This window comes from Nothobranchius furzeri, chromosome 13 (assembly GCF_043380555.1).
Source record: "Nothobranchius furzeri strain GRZ-AD chromosome 13, NfurGRZ-RIMD1, whole genome shotgun sequence".
Classification (NCBI taxonomy): domain Eukaryota; kingdom Metazoa; phylum Chordata; class Actinopteri; order Cyprinodontiformes; family Nothobranchiidae; genus Nothobranchius; species Nothobranchius furzeri.
This window is the reverse complement of record NC_091753.1, coordinates 44067331-44090935: the sequence shown is the minus strand read 5'-3', so window position 1 is coordinate 44090935 and position 23605 is coordinate 44067331. Positions and strand designations below refer to the sequence as shown.

General features: G+C 40.8%; 3 protein-coding genes across 3 annotated transcripts in view; 2 read left to right on the top strand and 1 right to left on the bottom strand.

The window, feature by feature from the left end:
• The window catches only part of foxo1a (forkhead box O1 a), a 32767-nt gene extending 28276 nt beyond the window's left edge, over positions 1 to 4491 (bottom strand). The window contains exon 1 of the mRNA XM_015951330.3: positions 3658 to 4491. Coding sequence (XP_015806816.3) covers positions 3658 to 4263 — 606 coding nt within the window. The 5' untranslated portion in view covers positions 4264 to 4491. The remainder of the gene's footprint in view (positions 1 to 3657) is intronic.
• A 2116-nt stretch (positions 4492 to 6607) lies between these two features.
• Positions 6608 to 12602, top strand: slc25a15a (solute carrier family 25 member 15a). Its single transcript, XM_015951331.3, has 7 exons — positions 6608 to 6784; positions 6947 to 7009; positions 7520 to 7778; positions 8508 to 8648; positions 8742 to 8917; positions 8990 to 9148; positions 12116 to 12602. Exons 2-7 carry the CDS (start codon positions 6955 to 6957, stop codon positions 12235 to 12237), a joined length of 912 nt encoding a protein of 303 aa, XP_015806817.1. The 5' UTR covers positions 6608 to 6784; positions 6947 to 6954; the 3' UTR covers positions 12238 to 12602.
• Positions 12603 to 17612: 5010 nt separating this feature from the next.
• On the top strand, positions 17613 to 21928 carry stoml3a (stomatin (EPB72)-like 3a). Its single transcript, XM_015951336.3, has 7 exons — positions 17613 to 17913; positions 19872 to 19975; positions 20061 to 20133; positions 20216 to 20298; positions 20379 to 20582; positions 21407 to 21541; positions 21616 to 21928. The coding sequence occupies exons 1-7, from the start codon at positions 17838 to 17840 to the stop codon at positions 21805 to 21807; spliced, it is 867 nt and encodes a 288-aa protein (XP_015806822.3). The 5' UTR covers positions 17613 to 17837; the 3' UTR covers positions 21808 to 21928.
• Positions 21929 to 23605: the final 1677 nt, after the last annotated feature.

Here is a 23605-nt window from a genome sequence, read left to right as displayed (position 1 = left end):
AGGCACAGTTTTCAAATAAATTGCATTTATTCATAATTCTTCAAGATGAAACTGCAGAAAAACTGGAACCCTATAACAGCCTTCAAATCCCAAAACCAGTGCATCTGTAGCAAAAGCACCAATGGAACAAACGCCACAAAGGTTGCATCTTCATCTTTACTACTTTTTAGTTCGGCCCACCGAAGTGAGCTTGCTCCGAAGAGACAATGTGCGATTGACCCCCCCCCCCCCCCCCCCCCCCCGTGGGGAACCAAGTGGAGCTCTATGAATAACTCCCCTCGCAGCGCTGAATGGCACTTTGCTTTCCACCAGTATTACTCAGTTTACACCCCCAACATGGCAGGATAAGCAGCGTGCTCACGCAGGGAGCTGAGCGCCCCTCTCCAAGCTGCCAGTCTGACAAAAAAAACCTGTTAAACAGACAGAAAGTCCACTATGTTTATTTAGACGTTAGAAACTAAGACATGTCAAGGCTTTATCAGCGTGCTCTGCTGTGTTTTACAAAATGTAAATGATTGACCACAGTAGATCATGATGCTGCAGAAAATTTACCAGCATTTACTTGTTGCATCTGGTTTCTGCTGAATAACTTTAGAAAATGACACTGTACACAAAGAGTATCACTCAGGGAGGTGTCGACCAAAGCACGTAACTACAGAGGTCACTTTTGTCTTCTAAGAAGCCAAGTCAGATAAAAGGGTTAATCCTGCTCAGCCTTGGGAATAGTGCTGTGGTAACTGGCTAAAACCAGAGAAACTCAGTCATTTTAGTGTCAATGGGGGCCAGACACGTAGATATGAGAACTAAAGACTTTGGTCATTCGTTTAATTAGCAAAACTAAACAAAGAATGAATAGAATTTGCCTGAAAGATTGTTTGCTGAGTAACCAGATGTATTTAGAATAAGCATCATCCTAATTAGATATAGCACCTTAACTTCCTAAAACACACACATGTTGTGTTCAGAGTCAGAAAATCTAATAACGCACTAAAAGCCTAAAAATTTAAATAACACCTTTTGATCTTTGAAAGAGCCCAATGAATAGATGGGAGGGAAAATGTAGACATATACATGCTTAAACAGTTTTAATCTTCTCCCAATGACTATGTTCTAATGGTACGAGACCACAAGCATGACCTTTTGTACGTTCTCTATAATTCTAATCCTGGCTAGAGTACGGTGTACATTAGTAGATCCTCAGCTCTCAGGAAAACTTTGTTAGACATCTGATCAGTGTCAGACATGAGGTCATAGCAGGAAAAGCATCAGGTTTCATTCAAAAACTCATCAGACTTCTGACTAAACTGTGTCAGAAAAAAAAGTCTTAAAACAAATTGTCATCAGACAAAAGGGAATCAGGAAAAGCACCGTCAGATGAATAGGACTTGGGAATGTTCCAGTTGGACAAATCAGACTCAGGAAAACTGCCATAAGACAAAGAAGATTAAGGAAAGCTGCTATCATAGGAATGCTACTGTCAGACAGATCGGATGCAAAAATATTGCTATCAGAGGAATTGGACTCAGGAATACTGTTATCAAACAAATTAGACTCAGGAAAACAGCCATAAGCCAAGTAGGATTAAGGAATACTGCTAACAAAGAAATCGGACTCCGAAATACTACCGTCAGATAGATTGGATGAAGGAATGCTGCTGTCAGACAGATAAGATGCAAAAATACTGCTATCAAAGGAGCTGGACTCTGGAAAACTGCAATAAGACAAATCTGATTAAGGAATACTGCTTTCAAAGAAATCACACACAGGAATACTTCCGTCAGACAAATTGGATGCAAAAATATTGCCATCAGAGGAATACTGCTGTCAGACTAATCAAACTCAGGAATACTGCCGTCAAACAAATTGTACTCAGGAATACTGCTGGCAGATGAATCGGACTCAGTAATGATGCCGTCAGATGAGTAGGACTTGGGAAAACCACCATCAGACAAAATGCTCTCAGATAGACGAGACTCGGAGAGACGCATCCTGCAAGTGGCACCATTGTTCGGTTAGAGCCAAACAGTTGTCCAAAAACGGCATCAACATGCCACAGCGGCAAAAACCCAACACCGTGGTAAGTTTAATGACTTCTCCCTGTACTTTACTACAATCATACTGTACTAATTGGGATAAAGTTGTGTAATTTACATCACAATAAATAATGTTAGGAGGCTGAATCCTACGTTAAGCCATTGAAGAGCGTTAGACAAAAAGTTAGCCGTTACTCGACCGTTACGCTTCCATTTTCCTTAGTTTTTAGCTGCGCAAATAAAAGACATTTGTGATGTTTGTACAAAATGCAACAATTTAAATGAAAACAAGCAAACAAAAATTAAAAAAAAGCACCTGAAAATGGCGCCCCCTTGCAGGATGATCCTCTTTGAGACACTTCTATGTGAGTGTTTCATCTGACAACGTTTTTCATGAAACCTTCGTTTCTGACACCGTTGAGACAGACATCTGTAGAGTTCCTGGATCAAACCTGATGCTTTATTCTTTATGGTCTGGTGTCTAACGACGTTTTCCTGAAAGCTGAGGTTGTCCTAAAACGTACACCAAAAATAAGTTGATGACACCAAACAAGAGATCAAAAATAGGTCTTAGATCAATATTCCCAGTGATGAAGCAGCAAGAAAAAACTTCTGCACTTCCGGATGACAAAAATGTGTCATCTAGCAGCACATGACTCAAACGTAGCCGCTCCAATAGGGCGAGAAAAGAAAGAAACTACAACCGCTTCAAATTTCATCAGCAACCCAGACAGCCTAAAACAGAGAGCAGCCATAATAAATCTTTCACCGTGTGGCTACAGACTCAGTATGACTTCCTGCCGAGAGAACACACTGTGATTAATTTATTGTCAGACCTCACTGAAACTATGTGTCTCTAAAAGAAAAGGTTTACACCCTTCAATGGGAGGGCAACCATTTTTTTTAAGAGTCTGCTCTTGTGCAATGTTTTGGACAGTTTCTAAGACACATGACTGCCTCTGGTGTGGCCTTACGACAGATGTTTAAACGCAGCTGGATCCAATTCTACAAATCGAACACAGAAAACTGTGATTTAGTTTGTAAAAAATCTGCAATATTCTGATTGTCTTTTCAGAGAGAGAAAAAAAATTTCCCCCAGTCAGTCAGAGCTCAAGTATTTTCTGATGTGTTTAAAAGATCAAAAAGCCAAACAGAAAAAAAAAATCCTGTTGAGTCAGGAGACGCATAAGTCACATTCTGCAGGGAGAAGTCAGATGACTGGGGAAGGTGATGACAGCAATTGGTCAGTTTACTAAATTACCATGAGGGAGGGTGAGAAACAGTCAAGGTTTTCTGTCAGGTTGCGTCAAACTGGGAGCATCTCATGTGCTGCATTTGTAAAAATGAAGGCACAGGACGGAAGAAATAAAAATAATCCATAATCTAAGCAAAAGAGCCATTACAATAAAACTACTGAGCACCACGGACAAGCCAAAAGCCCCCCCGGAGGGGCGTTTCACTGATACCACATGAGATAAAACCATAATAAAGCACAAAGAAGTCCACTGTTAACCACCACAGACACAAAAACTCCCCACTTGATAAGTTTATCCAGGAAATGCCCTTTTTCTTTTTAAATGTAAACCCCATTCACTCCAAAGGAGACGAGGATGCTTGAACGTACCTTCCATCCTGCAGAGCTGTTGCTGTCTCCCTTGTCTTTGAAATAAGGGACACTCTTCACCATCCAGTCATAAATCTGAGACAGAGTTAATCTGTTCTCTGGAGAACTTTCGATAGCTTTGGTTATGAGGTCTGCATAAGACATATTCCCCCAGGCGTTCCTCCGGGAGGAGCTGCTCTTCCTCTGGGCAGCGGCTGCTGCAGCGGCCGCGGAAGGGGACGAGCCGACCGGGGTGGAGAGCAGAGGCACCTGCTGCTGCTGATGCGGGAGTTGCGGGTTCGGGTGCTGCTGCTGATGCTGATGGTGCTGCGGAGCTTGCTGGTGGGCGCAGGTCTCCTGACACTGAAACTCGTTGCACAGGATGACGGGCTTCTCCTCTGGAAAGTCCTCGTTCTCCTCCAGCAGGCTCAGGTTGTTGATGAACTCCGCGTTGCCGCTGCCGGGCTCCTGCTTCACGGAGGGTACCGGCGACGATGTGTTGGAGTCGCCCGGGTTGATGAACTCCGGCCGGGGCAGGGGCCAAGTGCACGAGCGGGGCCGCGACAGGGGCTCAAAATCCGGGTCGATGTCCACCAGGTGTGGCTGCTGCTGGGGCGCTTCCGCCATGGTCAAGAGGTAAACTGACAAAGGTGTTACAAAGTCATGAAAGAGTGAGAAACGTAACAAACGTGAGTAAACAGAAGAAAAGTCTGAACGGGAAAGGCGCGCTCCGTCTGAGCGTCACATCCCAAGCCGGTAAAAATAAAAAACTGCGCAAAGTGAAATAAAAACGTGGCTTCTGCGCGTTTTTTTCCGCTCAGAAGAAGTTGAGAAAGAGGCAGCAGAGTTTTGTTTTTGTTTTCCAGCCGTAGTGATGTTCCGTCTGTGACCCGTCCAGCCTGTTGACTCCGTGGTGTGCAGCATGTGAGGGGGACTTACTGGAAGTCTCATGTGTCAACTGGCCCCGCCCACAATATGATGGACAGCTAAAAACAGCCAATCAACGACCGCAAAAGTTTTACGGGGGGGGGGGGGGGGGAATTTTTGTTTTCATTCTGAATAAAATTAGACCACAGGTATTTTTACCAGTGCTTCTCCAACAGCCTAAATTTAGAGTTTGGCTGAAAATGACGCAGTATTTTAAAGAAGGCTCTAAATAACACAAAAAGCATGTTTTTTTCCCACATTAATGAATTTTAATTCAGATTTAGCTTTTTATTTAAAGTTAAAGTCCCACAAGTCATCATCACACACTGGTGAAATTCTTTGCAAAATATTAGAAACTCAGTTAACAGAGCATTTGAATGTCAATCTAAGTGGTAAAACGGGAAATGTGTCAAATAATTGTTTGGTTTAAAATATGTTTTTTGTTTATATTTCAGAAATTAAAAAGTAAACAAATTCCTAAGGAGCAAAGCTGACACGATTGCACTAATTCACCATCCAGTGCTAATAGTCACAACTAGAGAAAAACCTCTTTTGCAACACATCCCTAACATGTAATTTTAATTCTGTTTTGGCCCCACATTCTGTGCAAGTCACACAAATCGAGTAGTTTTTGATGAACATTTCAATATCCACCTGTAAATATTCTGTTTTCATTAGCCAATAATATTTATCGTCATGTCCCTGTGTATTTCTGGACAGCCTCTTGCAAGTCATGTTTTTCAAATAAACATAATTTACAACAGTACAGGAGGCTTGGCATAGATTTTTTTTCATGTTCTGGAGCCAAACACTGTATTGTTAATGTAGAAACTATAAATAAATAAATAAATAAATAAATATAAATAAATACATTAGGAGGAGATTTAAAACTCAAATGCATGTTCATTTGTCGGATGTTTCACAATAACCTACAAGTCATTGAAAAAAAAGATTATTATGAAAAATATTTGATAGAGTATCACGGGAAAAAAAGAAAAACCTTTAATTTACAGCTAGTGCAAGCTCCAGTGACCAACTACCTGCTCTTCAATCAGACCTGAAATGAGTCCCAAAACAGCTGGAGTATAGTGACATCTTGTGGTCAATAACGTGTAGTGTAACTGAAATTTCTACCATACTAAACGAGTAACTAACTGAATGTATACGTCACCATTAGGTCACGTGTGCAAAAACAGCTCATGCCTCATGCATGTTTTTTTTTAAATATACTATGTATAAAAACAAAGAAATCGTATTAGTAACTATATAATGACTATAAATGCATTGTTATTTTTTTGTTTTCCATTCCCTGAAGGTAAAAATGAACTACTGTGCACTTTAAAATGTGATATAAATGCAATTTTTAATTATGGCATCAACATATTTGTAATCTTTTTTATTGTGCTGGGTCAACTTTACTTTCACATGGAACCAGTTTTGCAAGACCTTCTACCACAAAGATTAAAGTAAACAAAACGATGATAAACACTGTGCTCGAGTTTCTGTGAGCATCACATTTACTGTCAACTGAGCTGTGCTGGTGTGGGTTAAAATTAGAACACCGTTAGAAACTAATTACTTTCATGTGTCTCAACCATCGTCTCAACTTCTTATCTCATAAAAACAAACTATTAACTCTCTCCAAACCAACAAGGCACAGTTATTTGAAAAGAAAACCAAAAAACTATTTAATGCAGCAAAAAATATATATATTAAATTTTTTTATTTTTTTAAAATCAGTACTAAGTTCTACCAAGTAGGTAAAATAATGGGTGGCTTAATTTTAAATAAAGAAAGAAAAGATCACCAGGGGGTCACGTCAATAAATCTGAATATTTCCGACTATATTTTAACAGATTTAGAGTTTTTTGACATTATTCTTTAATGTGACAAAAATTGGAGATACTATGAAAAATCTTACTCTTGTAAATGAAAAAAATTCCCTCATTGACAAAAAAAAACTCACTTCCTACATCGTCTTTGATGTGTTGCAGTTGAGTCTGCGCACTAAAACGTGCGCTCGAAAGAGTTCCACGGCTCTGAGAAGACGGAAGTGGAGTTTGTATAGGAGACTGGACACAAGGAAACGTGACGTGTTCTCCCTGGACCGAGATGCTCATGAGGATATTTAAAAGTCTGTTTTAGATTTCAACACACGGCGAAAACTGCGGCTTTGAAGTCAGATTATCTCCGAGCTAATCCATTTTAAAGTGGATTGAAGGTGAGCATGATGATGAAATGTGGACCAAGCTGTTCTTCAAACACTATTATCATCAGTGTCAGGCCTTAAATGAGTAAATATTTATTCTGAATTGTTTTCAAGGGTGTCCTTGTGGAAAATAACAAAGGTTAAATATCTACAAACGTGTTTACATGTAAACAGGTTTCATCATGGCTCCACACCCGGTAGTCCAGGCTCTCATTGACTTCTCAGCTGGAGCAGCAGGTAAAAATATCTATAGCATTTTTATTTGGAGTTGAGATAAAGTGTCATTAACAGCATACATACCTGTCAGACACGTGGTTTATTTACATTTATTTTGTAAGGAATGTTATGGAATTTGTTTTCTACTAGTCAATAAAATATATTTCCCAAAATAGAAAATGAAAAAAAAATCTGTCTATTACAAATTACAAATGAAATCTTGTGTGTGTGTGTGTGTATTTATATGAAAATTCAGTAAAAGTTTGCATTAAAATTCTCAATATGATTTTTATTATTTTACATTTCATAATTTGATTCATAATTCCCAGTTTAAGAGATAAAAGTTGTTTTTGTGGCAGTTTTTCATAACTTCGATGTTGTTGTTTTGTTTTTGTATAAAATAAACAAAAAACAAAATAAAGTCCATAAAAACTCAAGAGTCAACAAACATCTTCATGTTGATTTTATTGAAGCCACATGTTGACACACGGTTTTTCATCTTTGTGAACTTAAATACGTTCTCTCCTTCAGGTGGCATAGCGTGTGTGATGAGCGGTCAGCCGTTTGACACCGCCAAAGTGAAGATGCAGACGTTTCCCACCATGTACCGTGGCTTTGTCCACTGCTTCATCGCCACTTTCAGACAGGTGGGACTCCGAGGGCTCTACAAAGGCACAACGCCGGCCCTCATTGCCAACGTCAGCGAGAATGCGGTGCTCTTTTTGAGTTATGGGCTGTGCCAAGATGTGGTCCGCTTGTTGACTGGGACGAGTAAAGGGGCTGATCTCAGGTGTGACGCTGATGTTTCTGTAAAACCTTTAAAATTGACACTTTAACACTTTTTATAACAGATTAATATTTATTGAATGAGTGTTTGTCTGTTTGAATCATTTATATAATGATTGAAATAAAAGTATAAAAACAAAAATGACTCAAACTGATCCAAAAATCAGAGAGAAAGTAGAAGTTTTGTTCAGATCTTGAACCATTTCTAAGTCAGGCCATTACAAATATGTCCGGTTTTAATATAACTTTTAATCGTTTGCAAGTTTTTTCAAAGTAAAACACATTTTAGACTTCTTACCATCCAGTCCACTGGGCAGTCTCATCCAACTTCTTTATTGCTAAAGATTATTATTCAGGCAACATGTGATAAATCAGTAATTTTATCAACTCATGCCTGAATTTCTGCCCCTTCTCCTTTTGAGCTGCTTGGAAAATCTACAATCACAAAAAATCTGGAATCCATTTAGAATTCTTATTTCATTTGGTTTAATGATAAACCCTAAAGCATTTATTTCAATAAATTATTTTACTTACAAGCCAGATTTTCAAAAAGCAGCAGGTTTTCCTTAAATACGTTCATAATGAATGATTTATGCTCAAGACAGGACAAAAATAGCATTATATTCATTTTTATATCACAGCTATTAAACAAAGGTGATTAAATGATATTTTGGCTGCAATCTAACTGCAAATGAACTAATTTCTGTCTAAGTGTCTCCATTTTATTTCTCAGTGATTTGCAGAAGGCATCTGCAGGCTCTTTGGCCTCGATCTTTTCCTCCTTGGTGCTGTGCCCCACAGAGCTGGTGAAATGTCGTCTCCAGGCCATGCATGAAATGGAAGCAACCGGTAAGGTGGCAAGAGGACAGAAAAGGTCAGTGCCATCAGGGATGATGGAATGACCCGAGTGCGTTCAGCCACGGCTGATCTCATTCTTGAATGTTTTATTTTTGTGGTGTGACTTCAGCACGGTGTGGTCCGTTGTTAAGATCGTTCTGAAAACGAGAGGTCCGCTGGGTTTCTATGAAGGACTGACGTCCACCATCGTGAGGGAGATTCCAGGCTACTTCTGCTTTTTTGGTGCTTATGAGCTGAGTCGGTCTACCTTTGCGCAGCATATGGGGACAGATAAGGACAGTATAGGTAAGCTCAGGAATATTCCTTTTGAAGTTCCATCTAGAAACCGCCCCCGCAGCGTAACGTCTGTGTGCGCAGGTATTCTTCCGCTCATGTTCAGCGGTGGATTCGGAGGAGCCTGTCTTTGGCTCATGGTCTACCCGATAGACTGCGTCAAGTCCAGGATCCAGGTCTACTCTTTAGCCGGGAAGCAAGAAGGCTTCATGAAGACCTTCCTGGGTATCGCACGTAACGAGGGTAAGATTTCAATATGCTTCGTTAAAATGAAAATAATCCAGATGTGTTTAGATTCTTGCTTCATATGATTCACTCAATTCAATGATAAATTTAACACCTTCAGTTTATTGCTGGAATAGTATATGTTTATTTTTGAATAAATACAATTCCAAGGTCCAAACCGCCTTTTTCCTCTGTTTCCCCAAAAGTTACATCTCCAGAATACAGGAATGTGCAATGCTGGGTCACAATGGTTCGGTTTCACATTTTTGACCCATTGTTGGCACCATACTCTGTCACAATTTCTAACCTAACACACCTGCATAACCATATAACAAGTTAGTATGCTAGCTAATATCAACACATTCTCACACCCAAAGCGGCTAAAACTGACGAAGGGTGACCAAGCGTGTGCCAGAGCGTTGCTTTTCAACGCCTGCAGTAAAAAGAACTTTTCACCGACATGTATGGGCTCGACACACGGGAGGCGACAAACGACCACGATCAGCGAAATTAGTCGCTGTCGCTTTTATTACCTGACACACGGGAGTCGACCCGCAGCAGCGGCCAGCGGCAAAGCCGTCTACGTGTTCTGTTCCATGGTGAAATTGAAACTTCCGTTGTTTTGTTTGGCTGTGTCAGGTTGGAGGGAATTAAGGTTATTTAAGTGGTTCAGAGTTGAAAAAAGTGGTAGATATGATGTTTCACAAGGTGCTGCTAGAGTTATGTGAAATCTTACTTCTGATTTTACTTTATAAAACATAATAATAATCAACTTCTCCTTCATGTTTGCTCGGAGATGTGCGGAGCATCCTGTCCGCTCATTGGTCAGTGAATGAAACCTCCGTTGATTGGTCCTCGTCCGAGCGACAGTGATGAAAAGTTGAAAATATTTCAACTTTCTGGGATCGCGTCGCTGGGTCGCCTGTGCACGATACGTGCATGAGCGCAATTTTACACACGCACATTTTTCGCGTTTCGCTTAGTAGGAGGGGGACCCGCGATTATTGCTTTGTCGTGCATGTCTCATTGAAAATGAATGGAGGAGAGGCGATGTCGCCTCCCGTGTGTCGAGCCCATTAACCTCTAACCTTTAGCGATTTAACCTTCCGCTCACCCCATCCTAACCTTAACCCAGTTTCTCATTCTAAATTTCCCGTTAATCGTGTTTTAGAGGAACGATACAACAAGAAACAACATCGTTGCAGGCGCAAGTGGGTTAAGGTTAAGATGGGGGTGAGGGAAGGTTAAATTGCAAGAGGGTAAAGGTCAGAGTTCGATAAAATCTCCGTTTTACTGCGGGCGTCAGAAAGAGACGCTCTGGCACAGCGCCTTGCCTCCCGGCGCACTGGGGCTCCCAACGTGTCGGAAACAAACTCTTGGTCACCCTTCGTCAGTTTTAGCCGCTTTGGGTGTGAGAACGTGTTGCTAATATAGTGTGGTGTTTCTATGGTGAAAAACAAAGCAGTTTTTAGCTTTCTTGGTTTATTCTTAACTTCAAAATCAAGCAGCACAGCGCCACCATATTTCAAGAAAACTTCATGAACAACAACCTTTACAATGTTCATTATGTCCTCTTTTTTTAATTTTAAACGAGGTTCTTTTCGTTTCGGACATGAAGGTGTTTCGAGTTACCTTGACATGTTTCGACCGTCGTCTGCGGTCTTCCTCTGAAATGTTACAGATGTTTGTGTGACACGTCTTTATCAGCTGTTCTTCTGGTGGGTGCGCCCAACCCGGATCTGTCAGATCCACCGGGTCGGCAACGCCCACCTCCGCCAGCCGGTCCTTGGAGAAGGGAATTCCAGGTGTGAGACAGCTGATAGGCCCCGTCGTCTCTGTTCATGTTCCCAATGCTCACGTTTCCTTATTTCTATTGCCTCCCTGACCCAACGCTTGAACCGGTTGTTCTCTGTGTTGATAATTTTTCCTTGATCCCAGTCCATGATGTGATTATTTCGTGCACGACAAAAGTCCTTATACCCGCTATCAACAAACATGCACGCCCATTGTCAAGGCAGCATACTGACAGACATCTCTGCCAGCCAACAACTTTGCAAACAACAAACAGAACAGAAAATTTGGTCCACGGGTGTTTCTCAGTGTCAAGGCACCAATTGGAACAGACTTAACTCACGTGACTGCGGCTGCCCAGAACCTAGAGGCCTCCGTCTGTGCACTTGTCCCTGTGAAATGAAAACAAAGTAATATTTTATTTTTATAACTTTCAATATAGATATATAATAAGCCTTTTACTTTTTAAATTGTGTATACATTAGTTAAATCAAATGTGTAAACGAGTTAGCACCTGCTAGCCACTACTAAGCAGCTAACCAACCACAGATACTAGCCTGATTGCTACAATTAGCTGACTTACATTTAAAGTGTAAATTTGACCCTGAAGTTGCTGCCGGCTCCTGGTCCGCCATTGTTTTGAAAATACTGCGCTGTATTCTGGGAAATGTTTGACCAAGGGAAGGCAATAAGGCACCTCTCGTGGATCCTTGGTCAGCTAGCTAAATGGCAGACAAACGAAGGACAGACGCCTCCATAGCACATGAACACTGGAACACGCCTTATCGATTCATGATGACGTATATCCTAGGCAACTGGGGCATCAAAGCAAGGTTCCTTGACATTGAGAAACACCCTATGACACTAGCTAGCTTGGCTCTGGCTTCGTTTCCTGTTCAGTATGTGCAGAAGGGGGAGGGATGGTCAGAGGACAGTTTGATGGCTGGGTTATAATCCAATCATTTAGAAAGTAATGTAAGTAGTAAGTAAAGTACAGTAAGAAATAGCAAACATGGTTTCATTTAACCCAAAGCTCATATTTACTTAGACCTTATAAACGTCTAAAAGGACTCTCATAATTATCCCAGAATGAAAAGGCTTTTTTTTTTTTTTTTTTTTTTTTTTTGGAGTTCTTTGAGTCCGAAGGCCTCTGAGGAATGATGTGTAGCTGTTTATCTCTGCTTTACCCCACAGGGATCACTGCCCTGTACTCAGGCCTGACCCCGACCATGGTACGCACCTTCCCGGCCAACGGAGCCCTTTTCCTGGCTTATGAATTCAGCCGCAAGTTTATGATGGAGACAGTTGGTGCCTGATGTCCCCACGTGATGGATCCTCCTACTTGAATTGCCTAATCTGTGATAAAACACTGCCTTTAGTATTTTTTCAAATGTACATTAAAGTTGAACAAGTAATTTAACAGCTGAACATCTGCTGTGCTGGTCACAGTCATTTAAAATAAAGTTTTAATCCTAACTTTAAATTGGTGGCTTGATTGGTTAGATTTTTAGCATTTTTTAAATTGTGAATCTGTTTTAGAAATAATCTCATTGGATTAATAAAAATTAATAGCCAATAACAACCTTTCAGTACACCACATCATTAAATGACCCCTTTTTTGTATATTATATGTTTGCTTGCTTTTTCACAGTGACAGTTTAGCAAATTATACTAAATTAAATTGAAGAGGAGTGCTCTCGGGAAGAAGCAAATGCAATAAATTTCAGTATATCTGCTTACAATTAAAATGCTATTGAAATAAAAATATTGTTTGATTATTGGGAATTAGAGATATTTTTCATTAAACTAATGACTTCTGAAGCCTACAGATGTTGCAGAAAGGACAAATACCAGTCATTGAGAAATAACTTGAAATAAATATTTACTGAAAATCAAGAAAATGCTACATTGCTTTTGAATTGAGGCTTAATAAATGTATTTTTAAAGTAAGCCATGAAACTGGTCTGGACAGAAAAGATGGTACCAGCCATCCATTTTCATCTGCTTATCCAGGGTTGGGTCATGGGGATAGCAGCCTAAGCAGGGAAGCCCATATTTCCTTCTCCCCAGCCACTTGGGGCCAGCTCTTCCGGGGAAATCCCAAGGAGTTCCCGGCCAACCGAGAGATATAGTCCCTCCAGCATGTCCTGGTTCTCTGGAAAATCTTACCAGGGAGGTGTCCAGGAGGCATCCAAACCAGACACCCAAACCACCTCAACTGGCTCCTCTCGATGTGGAGGAGCAGCAAGTCAATTCCGAGCCCCTCCCGGATGACCAAGCTTCTCACCCCATCCCTAAGGGAGGACCCAGCCACCCTGCGGAGAAAACTAATTTCAGCCGCTTCTATCTGTGATCTCATTCTTTCGTTCTTTACCCAAAGCTCATGACCATAGGTGAGGGTAGGAATGTAGATCGACTGGTAAATCATGAGCTTTGCCTTTAGGCTCAGCTCACTCTTCACCGCACTAGACCGGTACAACGCCCGCATCACTGCAGACGCAGCACCAATTCAACTATGGATGTCACACTCCATCTTTCCCTGATTTGTAAACAAGACCCTGAGATACTTAAACTCCTCTTGAGGCAGGACCTCATCCCTGAGCTGGAGAAGGCATTTTGCTCTTTTCCGAATCAAGACCATGGTCTCGGATTTAGAGGAGCTGATTTTCATCCCAGCTGCTTCAAACTTGGCTGCGAACCGCTCCAGTGAGAGCCGGAGATCACGTTCTGATGAAGCCAACATCATATGTAAAAAGCATCATCAGTAAAAAAAAACATCCCCTCACCACCTTGGCTGCACCTAGAAATCTTGTCCATAAAATCCCAAACAGAATCAGTGATGGTGCCACTTGATTTGGGATGTGGTGGAACGGGGCGACTGTGGCACAAGAGTTGAGTGCTTGCCCCGTAATCGGAAGGTTGCAGGTTCGAGCCCCGCTCAGTCTGTCGCTGCCGTTGTGTCCTTGGGCAAGACACTTAACCCATGTTGCCTGCTGGGGGTGGTCGGAGGGACCGGTGGCGCCAGTGCTCGGCAGCCTCGCCTCTGTCAGTGCGCCCCAGGGCAGCTGTGGCTACATTGTAGCTCATCACCACCAGTGTGTGAATGGGTGAATGACTGATTGTGTTGTAAAGCGCCTTGAGGGGTTCCAGGACTCTAGAAGGCGCTATATCAAATACAGGCCATTTACCATTAATATTTTATTGCATTTCTGACACCCACGATAGGACTTCTACATTTGTTTACAGGTATTTTGTCCCACTCCTTATGATCAAACTGCTCCAGACATTTTAGCTCCTTCTACAGATGTTCAGCAGGATTTACACTCAGCTAAATGATTATTAGGAACACCTGTTCAACTTCTTAATGCAATTATCTAATCAACCAATCACATGGCAGTTGCTTCAATGCATTTAGGGTCCTGGTCAAGACAATCTCCTGAACTCCAAACTGAATGTCAGAATGGGAAAGAAAGATGATTTATGCAATTTAGATCGTGGCATGGTTGTTGGTGCCAGACGGGCGGGTCTGAGTATTTCATAATCTACGCAGTTACTGGGATTTTCACCCACACCCATTTCTTGGGTTGACAAAGAATGTTGTGAAAAGGGAAAAACATCCAGTATGCGGCAGTCCTCTGGACGAAAATGCCTTGTTGATGCTAGAGGTCAGAGGAGAACGGGCCGACTGATTCAAGCTGACAGAAGAGCAACTTTGACTGAAATAGCCACTCGTTACAACCGAGGAATGCAGCAAAGCATTTGTGAAGCCACAACACGCACAGCCTTGAGGCGGATGGGCTACAACAGCAGAAGACCCCACCGGGTACCACTCGTCTCCACTACAAATAGGAAAAAGAGGCTACAGTTTACACGAGCTCACCAAAATGGGACAGTTGAAGACTCGAAAAATGTTGCCTGGTCTGATGAGTCAAATGGTAGAGTCAGAATTTGGCGTAAACAGAATGACAACATGGATCCATCATGCCTTGTTACCACTGTGCAGGCTGGTGGTGGTGGTGTAATGGTGTGGGGGGTGTTTTCTTGGCACACTTTAGGCCCCTTAGTGCCAACTGGGCATGGTTTAAATGCCACGGGCTACCTGAGCATTGTTTCTGACCATGTCCATCCCTTCATGACCACCATGTACCCATCCTCTGATGGCTACTTCCAGCAGGATAATGCACCATTTCATAAAGCTCCAATCATTTCAAATTGGTTTCTTGAACATGACAATGAGGTCACTGTACTACAACGGCCCCCGCGGTCACCAGATCTAAACCCGATAGAGCATCTTTGGGATGTGGTGGAACAGGAGCTTCGTGCCCTGGATGTGCATCCCACAAATCTCCATCAACTGCAAGATGCTATTCAATCAATATGGGCCAACATTTCTAAAGAATGATTTCAGCACCTTGTTGAATCAATGCCACGTAGAATTAAGGCAGTTTTGAAGGTGAAATAGGGTCAAACACTGTATTAATATGGTGTTCTTGATAATCCTTTAGGTGGGTGTAGATCGGGGGTCAGTAAAGGCCTTTTTAGAAGAGTCAAGTGTATTATTCTAGGCCCTACTTGGGCGTTGTTAGCTGATGGTTTTGGGTCATTATCCTGTTGGAGGACCCATTACCAGTGATTGATGCCAAGCTCTGATACTGAGCAGCACAGTTTGCTCCAGAACACCTCAGTAGACTTGAACCCTGAGCGGATAATGTGCCCTCTTCAGAAATTACTTCATGTTTCACAGTAGGCAGTCTTCTTTTTCTTTTCTGTAAACATTTAACTTTTGTGATTTGTCAAAAAGCTATAGGACATTCTCCCAGAAGCTCAATGGCTTGGCAAAAAGCATATGATCAAAATCAAGTCTGTTTTTTAATTTGTTGTGTTTCTGTGTCATACATGTTTTCCCCACAGGTATTTTTCAATTAAGACCATTAAAGGCTTAAAATAAGACATACCTTAACCTTGAAGTTCTTCTTGGCTGCTTATGGATGGTTTATTTGCTTATTTTTCCACAATGCTGACTGTTCATCTGCTGTACCCGGGGATGCATTTCCACTTGTGGACCTTAATTTCTCAGAATAGCATGTGATTGTTGTCCCAGAAACATCAAGCTGCTTGGAGATGGTCCTCTGGCCTTTGACATGCTTGCCATTAATTGTTCTACTAATCTCCCTAGACAACTCTCTAATTGGCTTTCTTTGGTCCATGTTCAATATGGATCAATCATTCAGTTCTTAAAGATGCAGGAAATGTTCTCCAAAGTGTTTTTTTTCTCTCTCAACTGAAAAACATTACTTTAAAGTAAGACAATTCAACTGACCAATTACTCTGTCCCAAAGGGGTCAAATTAATATAACTCTACATAACGGTCATATAAAAGGTCGAAAAAACAAGGGGAAAAAACTATCTAAAGGAAGTAAAATTTTAAATGAAACCAAACATACAGAAAGGAAAAAATAAACTAAACAGAAAGAACCCAACAGCCCCACCCCTGAAGGCTGAGGAGCATATGGTTGAGCCTGATGAGTTGGCTTTAGGATTAAAACTATCCTCGGCCCTTGGCCACACCAGTTGCTCCACCAGGAACAAGTCGACATCCCACCGAGGTAACTGAAAATAAAATAGAAACACTTATTGAGGTTTTAAAGACCAGGATTACTCAGAAAACATTTTTTACTTAGTATTTTCCAAAATGATGTCACTCTGAATTGAACATGCAGGCTGAACGTGAAAAAAGTCTCTTCCTCTTCTTCCTGCTGTAGCTTCTGATAGGAAATAGACGATGAAAAGTAGGGTTCAGAAAATCCTGACAGATGTACGTCATGCCATCATTTAGCATTTATGGACCCACGGCAGGGAAAGCCTTTGTTCCTTCACTGTCCAGGAGACAGCAGAGAGCATCTCGGCTAGTAGAGGTGCGAATCTTCACTCGTTTCCCAATTCGATTCAACTCCAATTATTGGGTCAACAATTCAATTTGATTCGATATCCCGATGCTTCACGATGCATTGGTTATTTGATTATTTTCCTCAGCTCTATCGGCTAATAGAAGCTAAGCGTTAGCATTAGCAACTCCACCACATGGCAGAACTCCTCCAGGCTTGTGCTATTTGTGGAGATTAAACATCAACGTTGCAGAGCAAATGAAGTCAGTGGTCGAGATGCGTTGTTGTTAGCCAATCAGAGGTGAGATGTCAAAATATCAGGAAAAGGACTCCAAATCCTGCCATCTGCTGCACTTTCACCTCCAGCTGATTTCTACATCCTAAAACAGGTGCACTGGAGCTTTTTTCCCCAGAGAACAACTTACAAGACATTAATTCCTACCCGAGACCACTGCAAATTTGCTAAAACATGAGTAAAGTGTATACCTTTTAAGTAGGTAAACAAAAAAAAAAAGTATTTGTGATGAAATGATGAGGTGAGTGTGCTGTAGCCATGGTTACAGCTATCCCAGTGGTACACATCCTTGTACCTAACAGCACTGCGACTACTTTTCAGTCTTTATAGGCAGACCGGTTGATTACAGGAACTTGAAACATTCTTTCTTGAAGAGACACAGGAAGATGATCATGTCTGCTTCTTGCACCATCTGTTACAGGACTTGATTATTTATTCACTACCTGCAGTCAACATGTGACCGACTCCCCCTGGACTAAAAGTCTAATGGGGAACCAGGGGGGTTGAACTTTAAGCCTCCGACAACAAGAGCCACATAGATGCTGGATCACCGGTTTATGTTACCTGTTGGCACCCAGTAGGTCCAGAGAAACAGTGGTGCAACGTTAATGCGTGTCTCGGTCTCAGGTTAATGGAAAAACTATCAGAAGTGTGTTTAAGCCACACACCCCCACACACACAGAGAGGAGACAGGTAAACAAGAGCAGCACTGCTCCAACCTCCAGACAATTCACCAATGATCTCAACAACTTCCAGCACAGCGGAGATGGTTACACAGGCTAAACTTCAGATCAACTCGGGAAACGTCAAAGGTAAATGCTTTCATAACTTCTGTAGTGAAATCTTGTGTTTTAAAGGGTATTAAAGTGGAATGTGTAACAAATGGTGTGGCCAAGAGCCGAGGACGGGAATTGTTGTTTAGAGCAACAATTGTTACAAGACCTTTTGGGACAAGACCCTTTATAATTTTTGATAGAATGCTTTGGACATGGATTAGGGCTATTGGAAAATAAAGTTTATCACTTTTCTCAGAATCCAGAGAATAATGTGAGAATTCAGGGGAAAAAAACTTTTTTTTTCTTAGATTAAAGTAAATTAATCTCTTCTCCCCACCTTTTCCAAAAACGAGATTTGTTGTTAATTTTGGAAAAAGAAAAAAAAGTTTCTAATATTAGTATTTAGTTTGATATCAGCTATTTTTTTTACTGATATCTTATATTTAATAGCCTAACTCTTAATTTCCATTAAACCAATTTCAGTAGAGGTGCCCCCCACCCCACTCCCTGTTAACGCACATCACATATATCATGCATTTACGTAAACTTCAAAAATTATTTGTGGAACTACAATTTAAGTTGGTCCAGTTGTGCCGAACAAACAGAAACATCTCAACAATTAAACCTTGGACCTGTCACATTTTGATGTTTTGAGTGAGAGGAGACGTTGCTGAAGAGTTTGATGTATAATATGTGCATGGTATGAAAAAGTTCTGTTACTAAATGGGTAAAAAAAAACATTGACGACAATTTGCCAATATAATAATCATAGGTTTTAAAATTGAGAGAAAAAAAACCTTTAGAAAGAGAGTCCTTTAGGGGTCATTCAGTTTCGGTTCACCGCTACTATTCCCAGCAAAAACTGAAAAGTTGCTTAAACCTGCCTTTTCATTAGACCGATAATCAAAAACATGAGATAGGTTTTCATCTTTTATAGCCAAAGTTATGAAATGTCAAAGAGCCACAGGTTTTAGACCCCTGACCGAGACACTCTCAATGATAAGAAACTGGTTAAATGGTATTGAAACTGGGACAGAAACGGCTGTTTGAGGTTTAAATCTGGGTATGGAATAGGCAAACTCTGAAAGGTGATGGTGTTGTCTCTCAGCTCAGACACGAGGGCATTGTTGAACGCAGCAACAAGACAAAGAAGTTATACACAGTCAGAAAGTCTCTCCCAGGCTAAGATTTCAGTGCAGGCTTAGGTTTCAACATACATGTTGAAACGGGTGTGTAGCAACAGGCTCGTTCGAAGAGGCTGAAACGGGGAAAGATAGGAACTGAAATGTGGCAGGAGTATTTCTTTTTTCTTGACATCCTCTGATCTGACAGAAACCTGCAAAAATCCATCCTCTGGAGAATTTTGGTCAAACGAAAAACCTGTGACATGGAAAAAGCAAAATGAATCAGTGAGGAATAGAAAACAAAGAAATAATGCAGCTGACTGGTGGATCAAATTCATAAATGTTTAGCTGAAGCATGGGTTGATCAAATGTGCTTGAAAAACAAGTATAGATATTTAAGAGGGTATGATAGGCTTTGCATCCATTCGTGCTGCTATGTAGGTCTCCACTGCTTCTATAAACACTCAAAAAGTAAAATATACCAAACATCTGTTTTCTGTCCATGTTTGGTTTAGGAAGTATGTGGCTAAAATGGATGGTTTCAAAAAGTCCTCGTTTGTGATGTCACAGACGAGGAAATTAGGATAAGTCTTCTGATGATAGAGCAGCAGCTCTACTCCAAGTTCCTCCCACCCCATCCCATATCAGGGATGGGGTGGGCGTGGCCAAATCCATCTTAAAGTGACAGAGCCCTAAAAAGGCTCATTTTGGAAGGTATTGAAAATATTGAGATTAGTTCTGCTGAAAGGGCTTTATGCGAGAGGGATATGGTGTAAAGAACCTCATAAACATGGTATGTATCAAACATAAAACTATTATAACTTTAAAAAGTCAATTTATTTGCATTTAAATCATCTTGTTTCTCCACAGATAAGAACTCAGGGAGTCTTGGATGTTTTGGTTGGCTGCTGGTTATCATATCCCTAATTTTTGTAGTGGTAACCTTCCCAATTACTCTGTTCATGTGTGTCAAGGTAGTTTAATTCTGAACAAAGTTTAATCATTAAACTTTAGTTCAATAACATAAGGTTGACTTGTTTTACTCTTTCGTATGTCCAGATAGTGAAGGAATATGAGCGAGCAGTCATTTTCAGACTCGGAAGGATTTCAGACAGAAAACCAAAAGGACCAGGTTTGTAATTTCCTCTTTTTGCTCCTTGAGAAAAAAAAAGTCTTTTTAGAAAAGATTAAATCTGGAATTTTTCTCTTTTCAGGACTTTTCTTTGTTTTGCCATGCACTGACAACTTTGTGAAAGTCGATCTGAGAACGGTGTCCTTTGATATTCCTCCACAGGAAGTGAGTTTTCCTGTAGATGGGCATCTAATATAAAACATCTTCTTGGCTGACTCTGGATCGAATTTGGTTTACTTCCACAGATCTTGACCAAAGACTCGGTGACGGTGTCTGTGGATGGAGTTGTGTACTTTCGGATCAACTGCCCCATCTCATCTGTGGCCAATGTGTCTAACGCTTGCTCATCCACACGGCTGCTTGCTCAAACCACTCTGAGGAACGTCCTCGGCACCAAAAACCTTTCAGAACTCCTGTCTGACAGAGAAGGGATTTCTTTAAGTATGCAGGTTGGAAAAGCACAGAGGGGCTTAGGAATTGACAGGAATGGCAACATATTTGTTCTGAGTTTGTGGGAGACTTCATTGCATCATTTTTATAAATTTCTGCTGCCCATTTTGAACTGAACTCCAACAGTTCAAGTAGATTCTCAAATTCCCACATCTCCTGCTCCTGAGCTGCCACCTCCAAATCCACCAATATGTCAAATTGTTAGCGTCTTTGTGACGCTGCTGCCAGGTTCTTGACGGGTACACACCGACGTAGCCACATTACCCCTGTCCTGGAACATCTTCACTGGCTCCCTGTCATTTTCAGAGTGCAGTTTAAGTTACTGACTTTTGTTTTTAAAGCACTCAATGACCTGGCACCTTCCTACCTCTCTGCCCTTCTCACTCCATATGTGCCCACCCGCTCGTTGAGGTCGGCTGACCTTTTGCTGCTGCACACGCCGCGGATGAGACTCAAATCGCGGGGTGAACGAGCATTTGTGCATGCTGCCCCAAAGCTATGGAACTCATTGCCCATTGGAGTTCGGCAGGCTCCATCTCTGGCGGTTTTTAAATCTCGTTTAAAGACCCACTTTTACACTTTGGCTTTTAGACAATGACTCGTTTTAGCGTTTTATTGTCATTGTTTTAATGTGTTCTTATTATTCATGTTTTCTCTGCTTTTAATTGAGATTTTTATCCTTTGTTTTAGCTCCTTGTAATGGGTGTGTTTTGTTTTAGCCTGTGCAGCACTTTGGGCAGCTCCCATGCTGCATTTTAAATGTGCTATATAAATAAACTATGCTATGCTATGCTATGCTAAAAGAGCGGTGTTTGTTTTTTAGGAAACCCTGGATGAGGCCACTGATAAATGGGGCATCAAGGTGGAGCGCGTGGAGATAAAGGATGTAAAGCTGCCGGTACAGCTGCAGAGAGCTATGGCAGCAGAGGCAGAGGCCAGTCGGGAAGCCCGGGCTAAGGTGAGTGAAGAAACAACACATTTAGCCTTCAAAGCAGGAAGAGCATAATTTTAGAAACGCCACCTGTGTTTCAGATTATTGCTGCAGAGGGTGAGATGAAGGCCTCCAGGGCTCTGAAAGAAGCATCCCTGGTGATCGCAGAGGCCCCGTCTGCTCTCCAGCTCCGGTACCTGCAGACCCTCAACACCATCGCTGCAGAGAAGAACTCCACCATCATCTTCCCTCTGCCTATAGATGTGCTGCAAGGTTTCATGCAGAGGAAGTGATGAATTGGCCATTTTATTTACTGCCTGAAACAAAGTTTGCAAGATTCTGATGAGAAAAGGAGCTTATTGTTTATTTAAATGCATACACACTCACCAAATCTTGGTTTATGCACTTATTGTGTTTGCTAATTCTGATTTAGTACATTAAATGCAAAGTGCGACATATACAGCAATGTCTTCTCATCATTCACCACAATACTGCAACCAGCTAAGTTACAGTTTCAAATCTTGCGGAAAATAAATAATTCAATAAAATTCAAAGCATAAAGTAAACACAAAAAATGTGGAATTTGACTAACTCGGAAAGACATGCTTTTGTGTAAACTTCTTAAATACTTAATTACAATCAACTTATGATTTGTAAACAATCAACACACGTACGAGACATCCATGTGACACTCTGGGATAAAAACTGCAAACAAAAGCTCTTTTTGTGACGTTCATTCAGTAAACGTGTCCACAGGACACAGAGGTCAGTGCAATATGAGAACCTGACTGAGGGGAAGGGGATTTCCACCTCCTCTCAGATAACTTCAAACATTAAAACTGGGGCAGAACTCCACATGTATAACGTCTCATTCATTATATAAAGAAATACTGAAAAGTAATGTAATAAATTAAATACTATTTCAGTTTTTATATTATTCATGCTAACATTTTGAAACAGTTTGACCACTGCTAGCATCTACGTGATTGCATACAAAGTGTATTTTGCAAAATGTTTTGTGAATTTTTAAGATGATTAGTTATTGTATGAAACTATTTTAAATAATATGCAATAAACTAAAAAAAATGACAATTGCTTCCCTTTGATGATTCTAAATTCTTCTTAAATCCTGAGATAATCTAAACAATGAGAAATGAGGTGATATTGCAATCAGATTGTTTTTGTCTTTTGCCTGTACTGGATGGCTGACTGATTTCAACGGAAAGATGGCTGAAATAGGTGCTCCAGGTACCCTCGAAATATGTCAATATGATTAATGAGGTCTCCAAGAAAAGCTTAGGATCCTTGTTGAGTCGTTTTCATAACCTTTTCACAGGAGATGCTAGCTGTTACCATTCACTTACATTGTTTATGCTAAGCTAAAGCTAACGGAACATTGCCAATTAAGGAGAATGACTGGGCTGGTAACAAAATGCTTTTTCCCACTTATCTAACTCTGGGGAATATGCCTGCAGCCTGAATGTCACTTAGGGGTGGAATAAAGAGGCTATTAGAAGTCAGGCGTGTCTTCTCAACTGGGATTAAAAATATTTCTTACAAAAGTTCTGTTGGTTTGAGAAGTCAACATATTCCCGGTATCAGTGACCTTAACAGTATCTCGACAAAACGGACTATTTCTTAATAATAATTATTTAATATTTTGATCCCCTATTGTTTGATGTTCATGGAAGATAATATGAAAGAAACACAGTCGCATCAGATTAGTACATTTTTTAGACACTGAATTTTTATTCTTTGAAATTATGTATTTGAATTTTTTAAAAACAAAATAATTTGATCTTCAAAAATTCAACAGCAAAATGTCAATGAGGTGGCTTCTGGTGACCCAAACCAAAGTAATCGTCACTCGGTCGAGTCAAGTGGCTTTTAGCCAATCAAACTACGCTTCTCTGAAACTCTGCTGTTGATTTTTTACGGATAAATGTTTTGCTCATGTATTTTAATTTAAAACACTTGAAATACATAATTTCACAGAAAAACATTCTACTTATAATAAAACACCATATTCTGGTGACACTGTATTTCTTCCATAACCATATTAATAAAACTTATAATTCATAGTAACTGGAA

Bases quoted from the DNA above. Each gene is read 5' to 3' on its own strand.
- stoml3a (XM_015951336.3), top strand. From the start codon at position 17,838: ATGATCTCAACAACTTCCAGCACAGCGGAGATGGTTACACAGGCTAAA. The intron at 20,299-20,378 runs GTGAGTTTTCCT...TTACTTCCACAG, and splicing joins TTGATATTCCTCCACAGGAA to ATCTTGACCAAAGACTCGGT. The intron at 20,583-21,406 runs GTTGGAAAAGCA...TTTGTTTTTTAG, and splicing joins GGATTTCTTTAAGTATGCAG to GAAACCCTGGATGAGGCCAC.
- slc25a15a (XM_015951331.3), top strand. From the start codon at position 6,955: ATGGCTCCACACCCGGTAGTCCAGGCTCTCATTGACTTCTCAGCTGGA. The intron at 7,010-7,519 runs GTAAAAATATCT...TCTCTCCTTCAG, and splicing joins CTTCTCAGCTGGAGCAGCAG to GTGGCATAGCGTGTGTGATG. The intron at 8,918-8,989 runs GTAAGCTCAGGA...CTGTGTGCGCAG, and splicing joins GACAGATAAGGACAGTATAG to GTATTCTTCCGCTCATGTTC.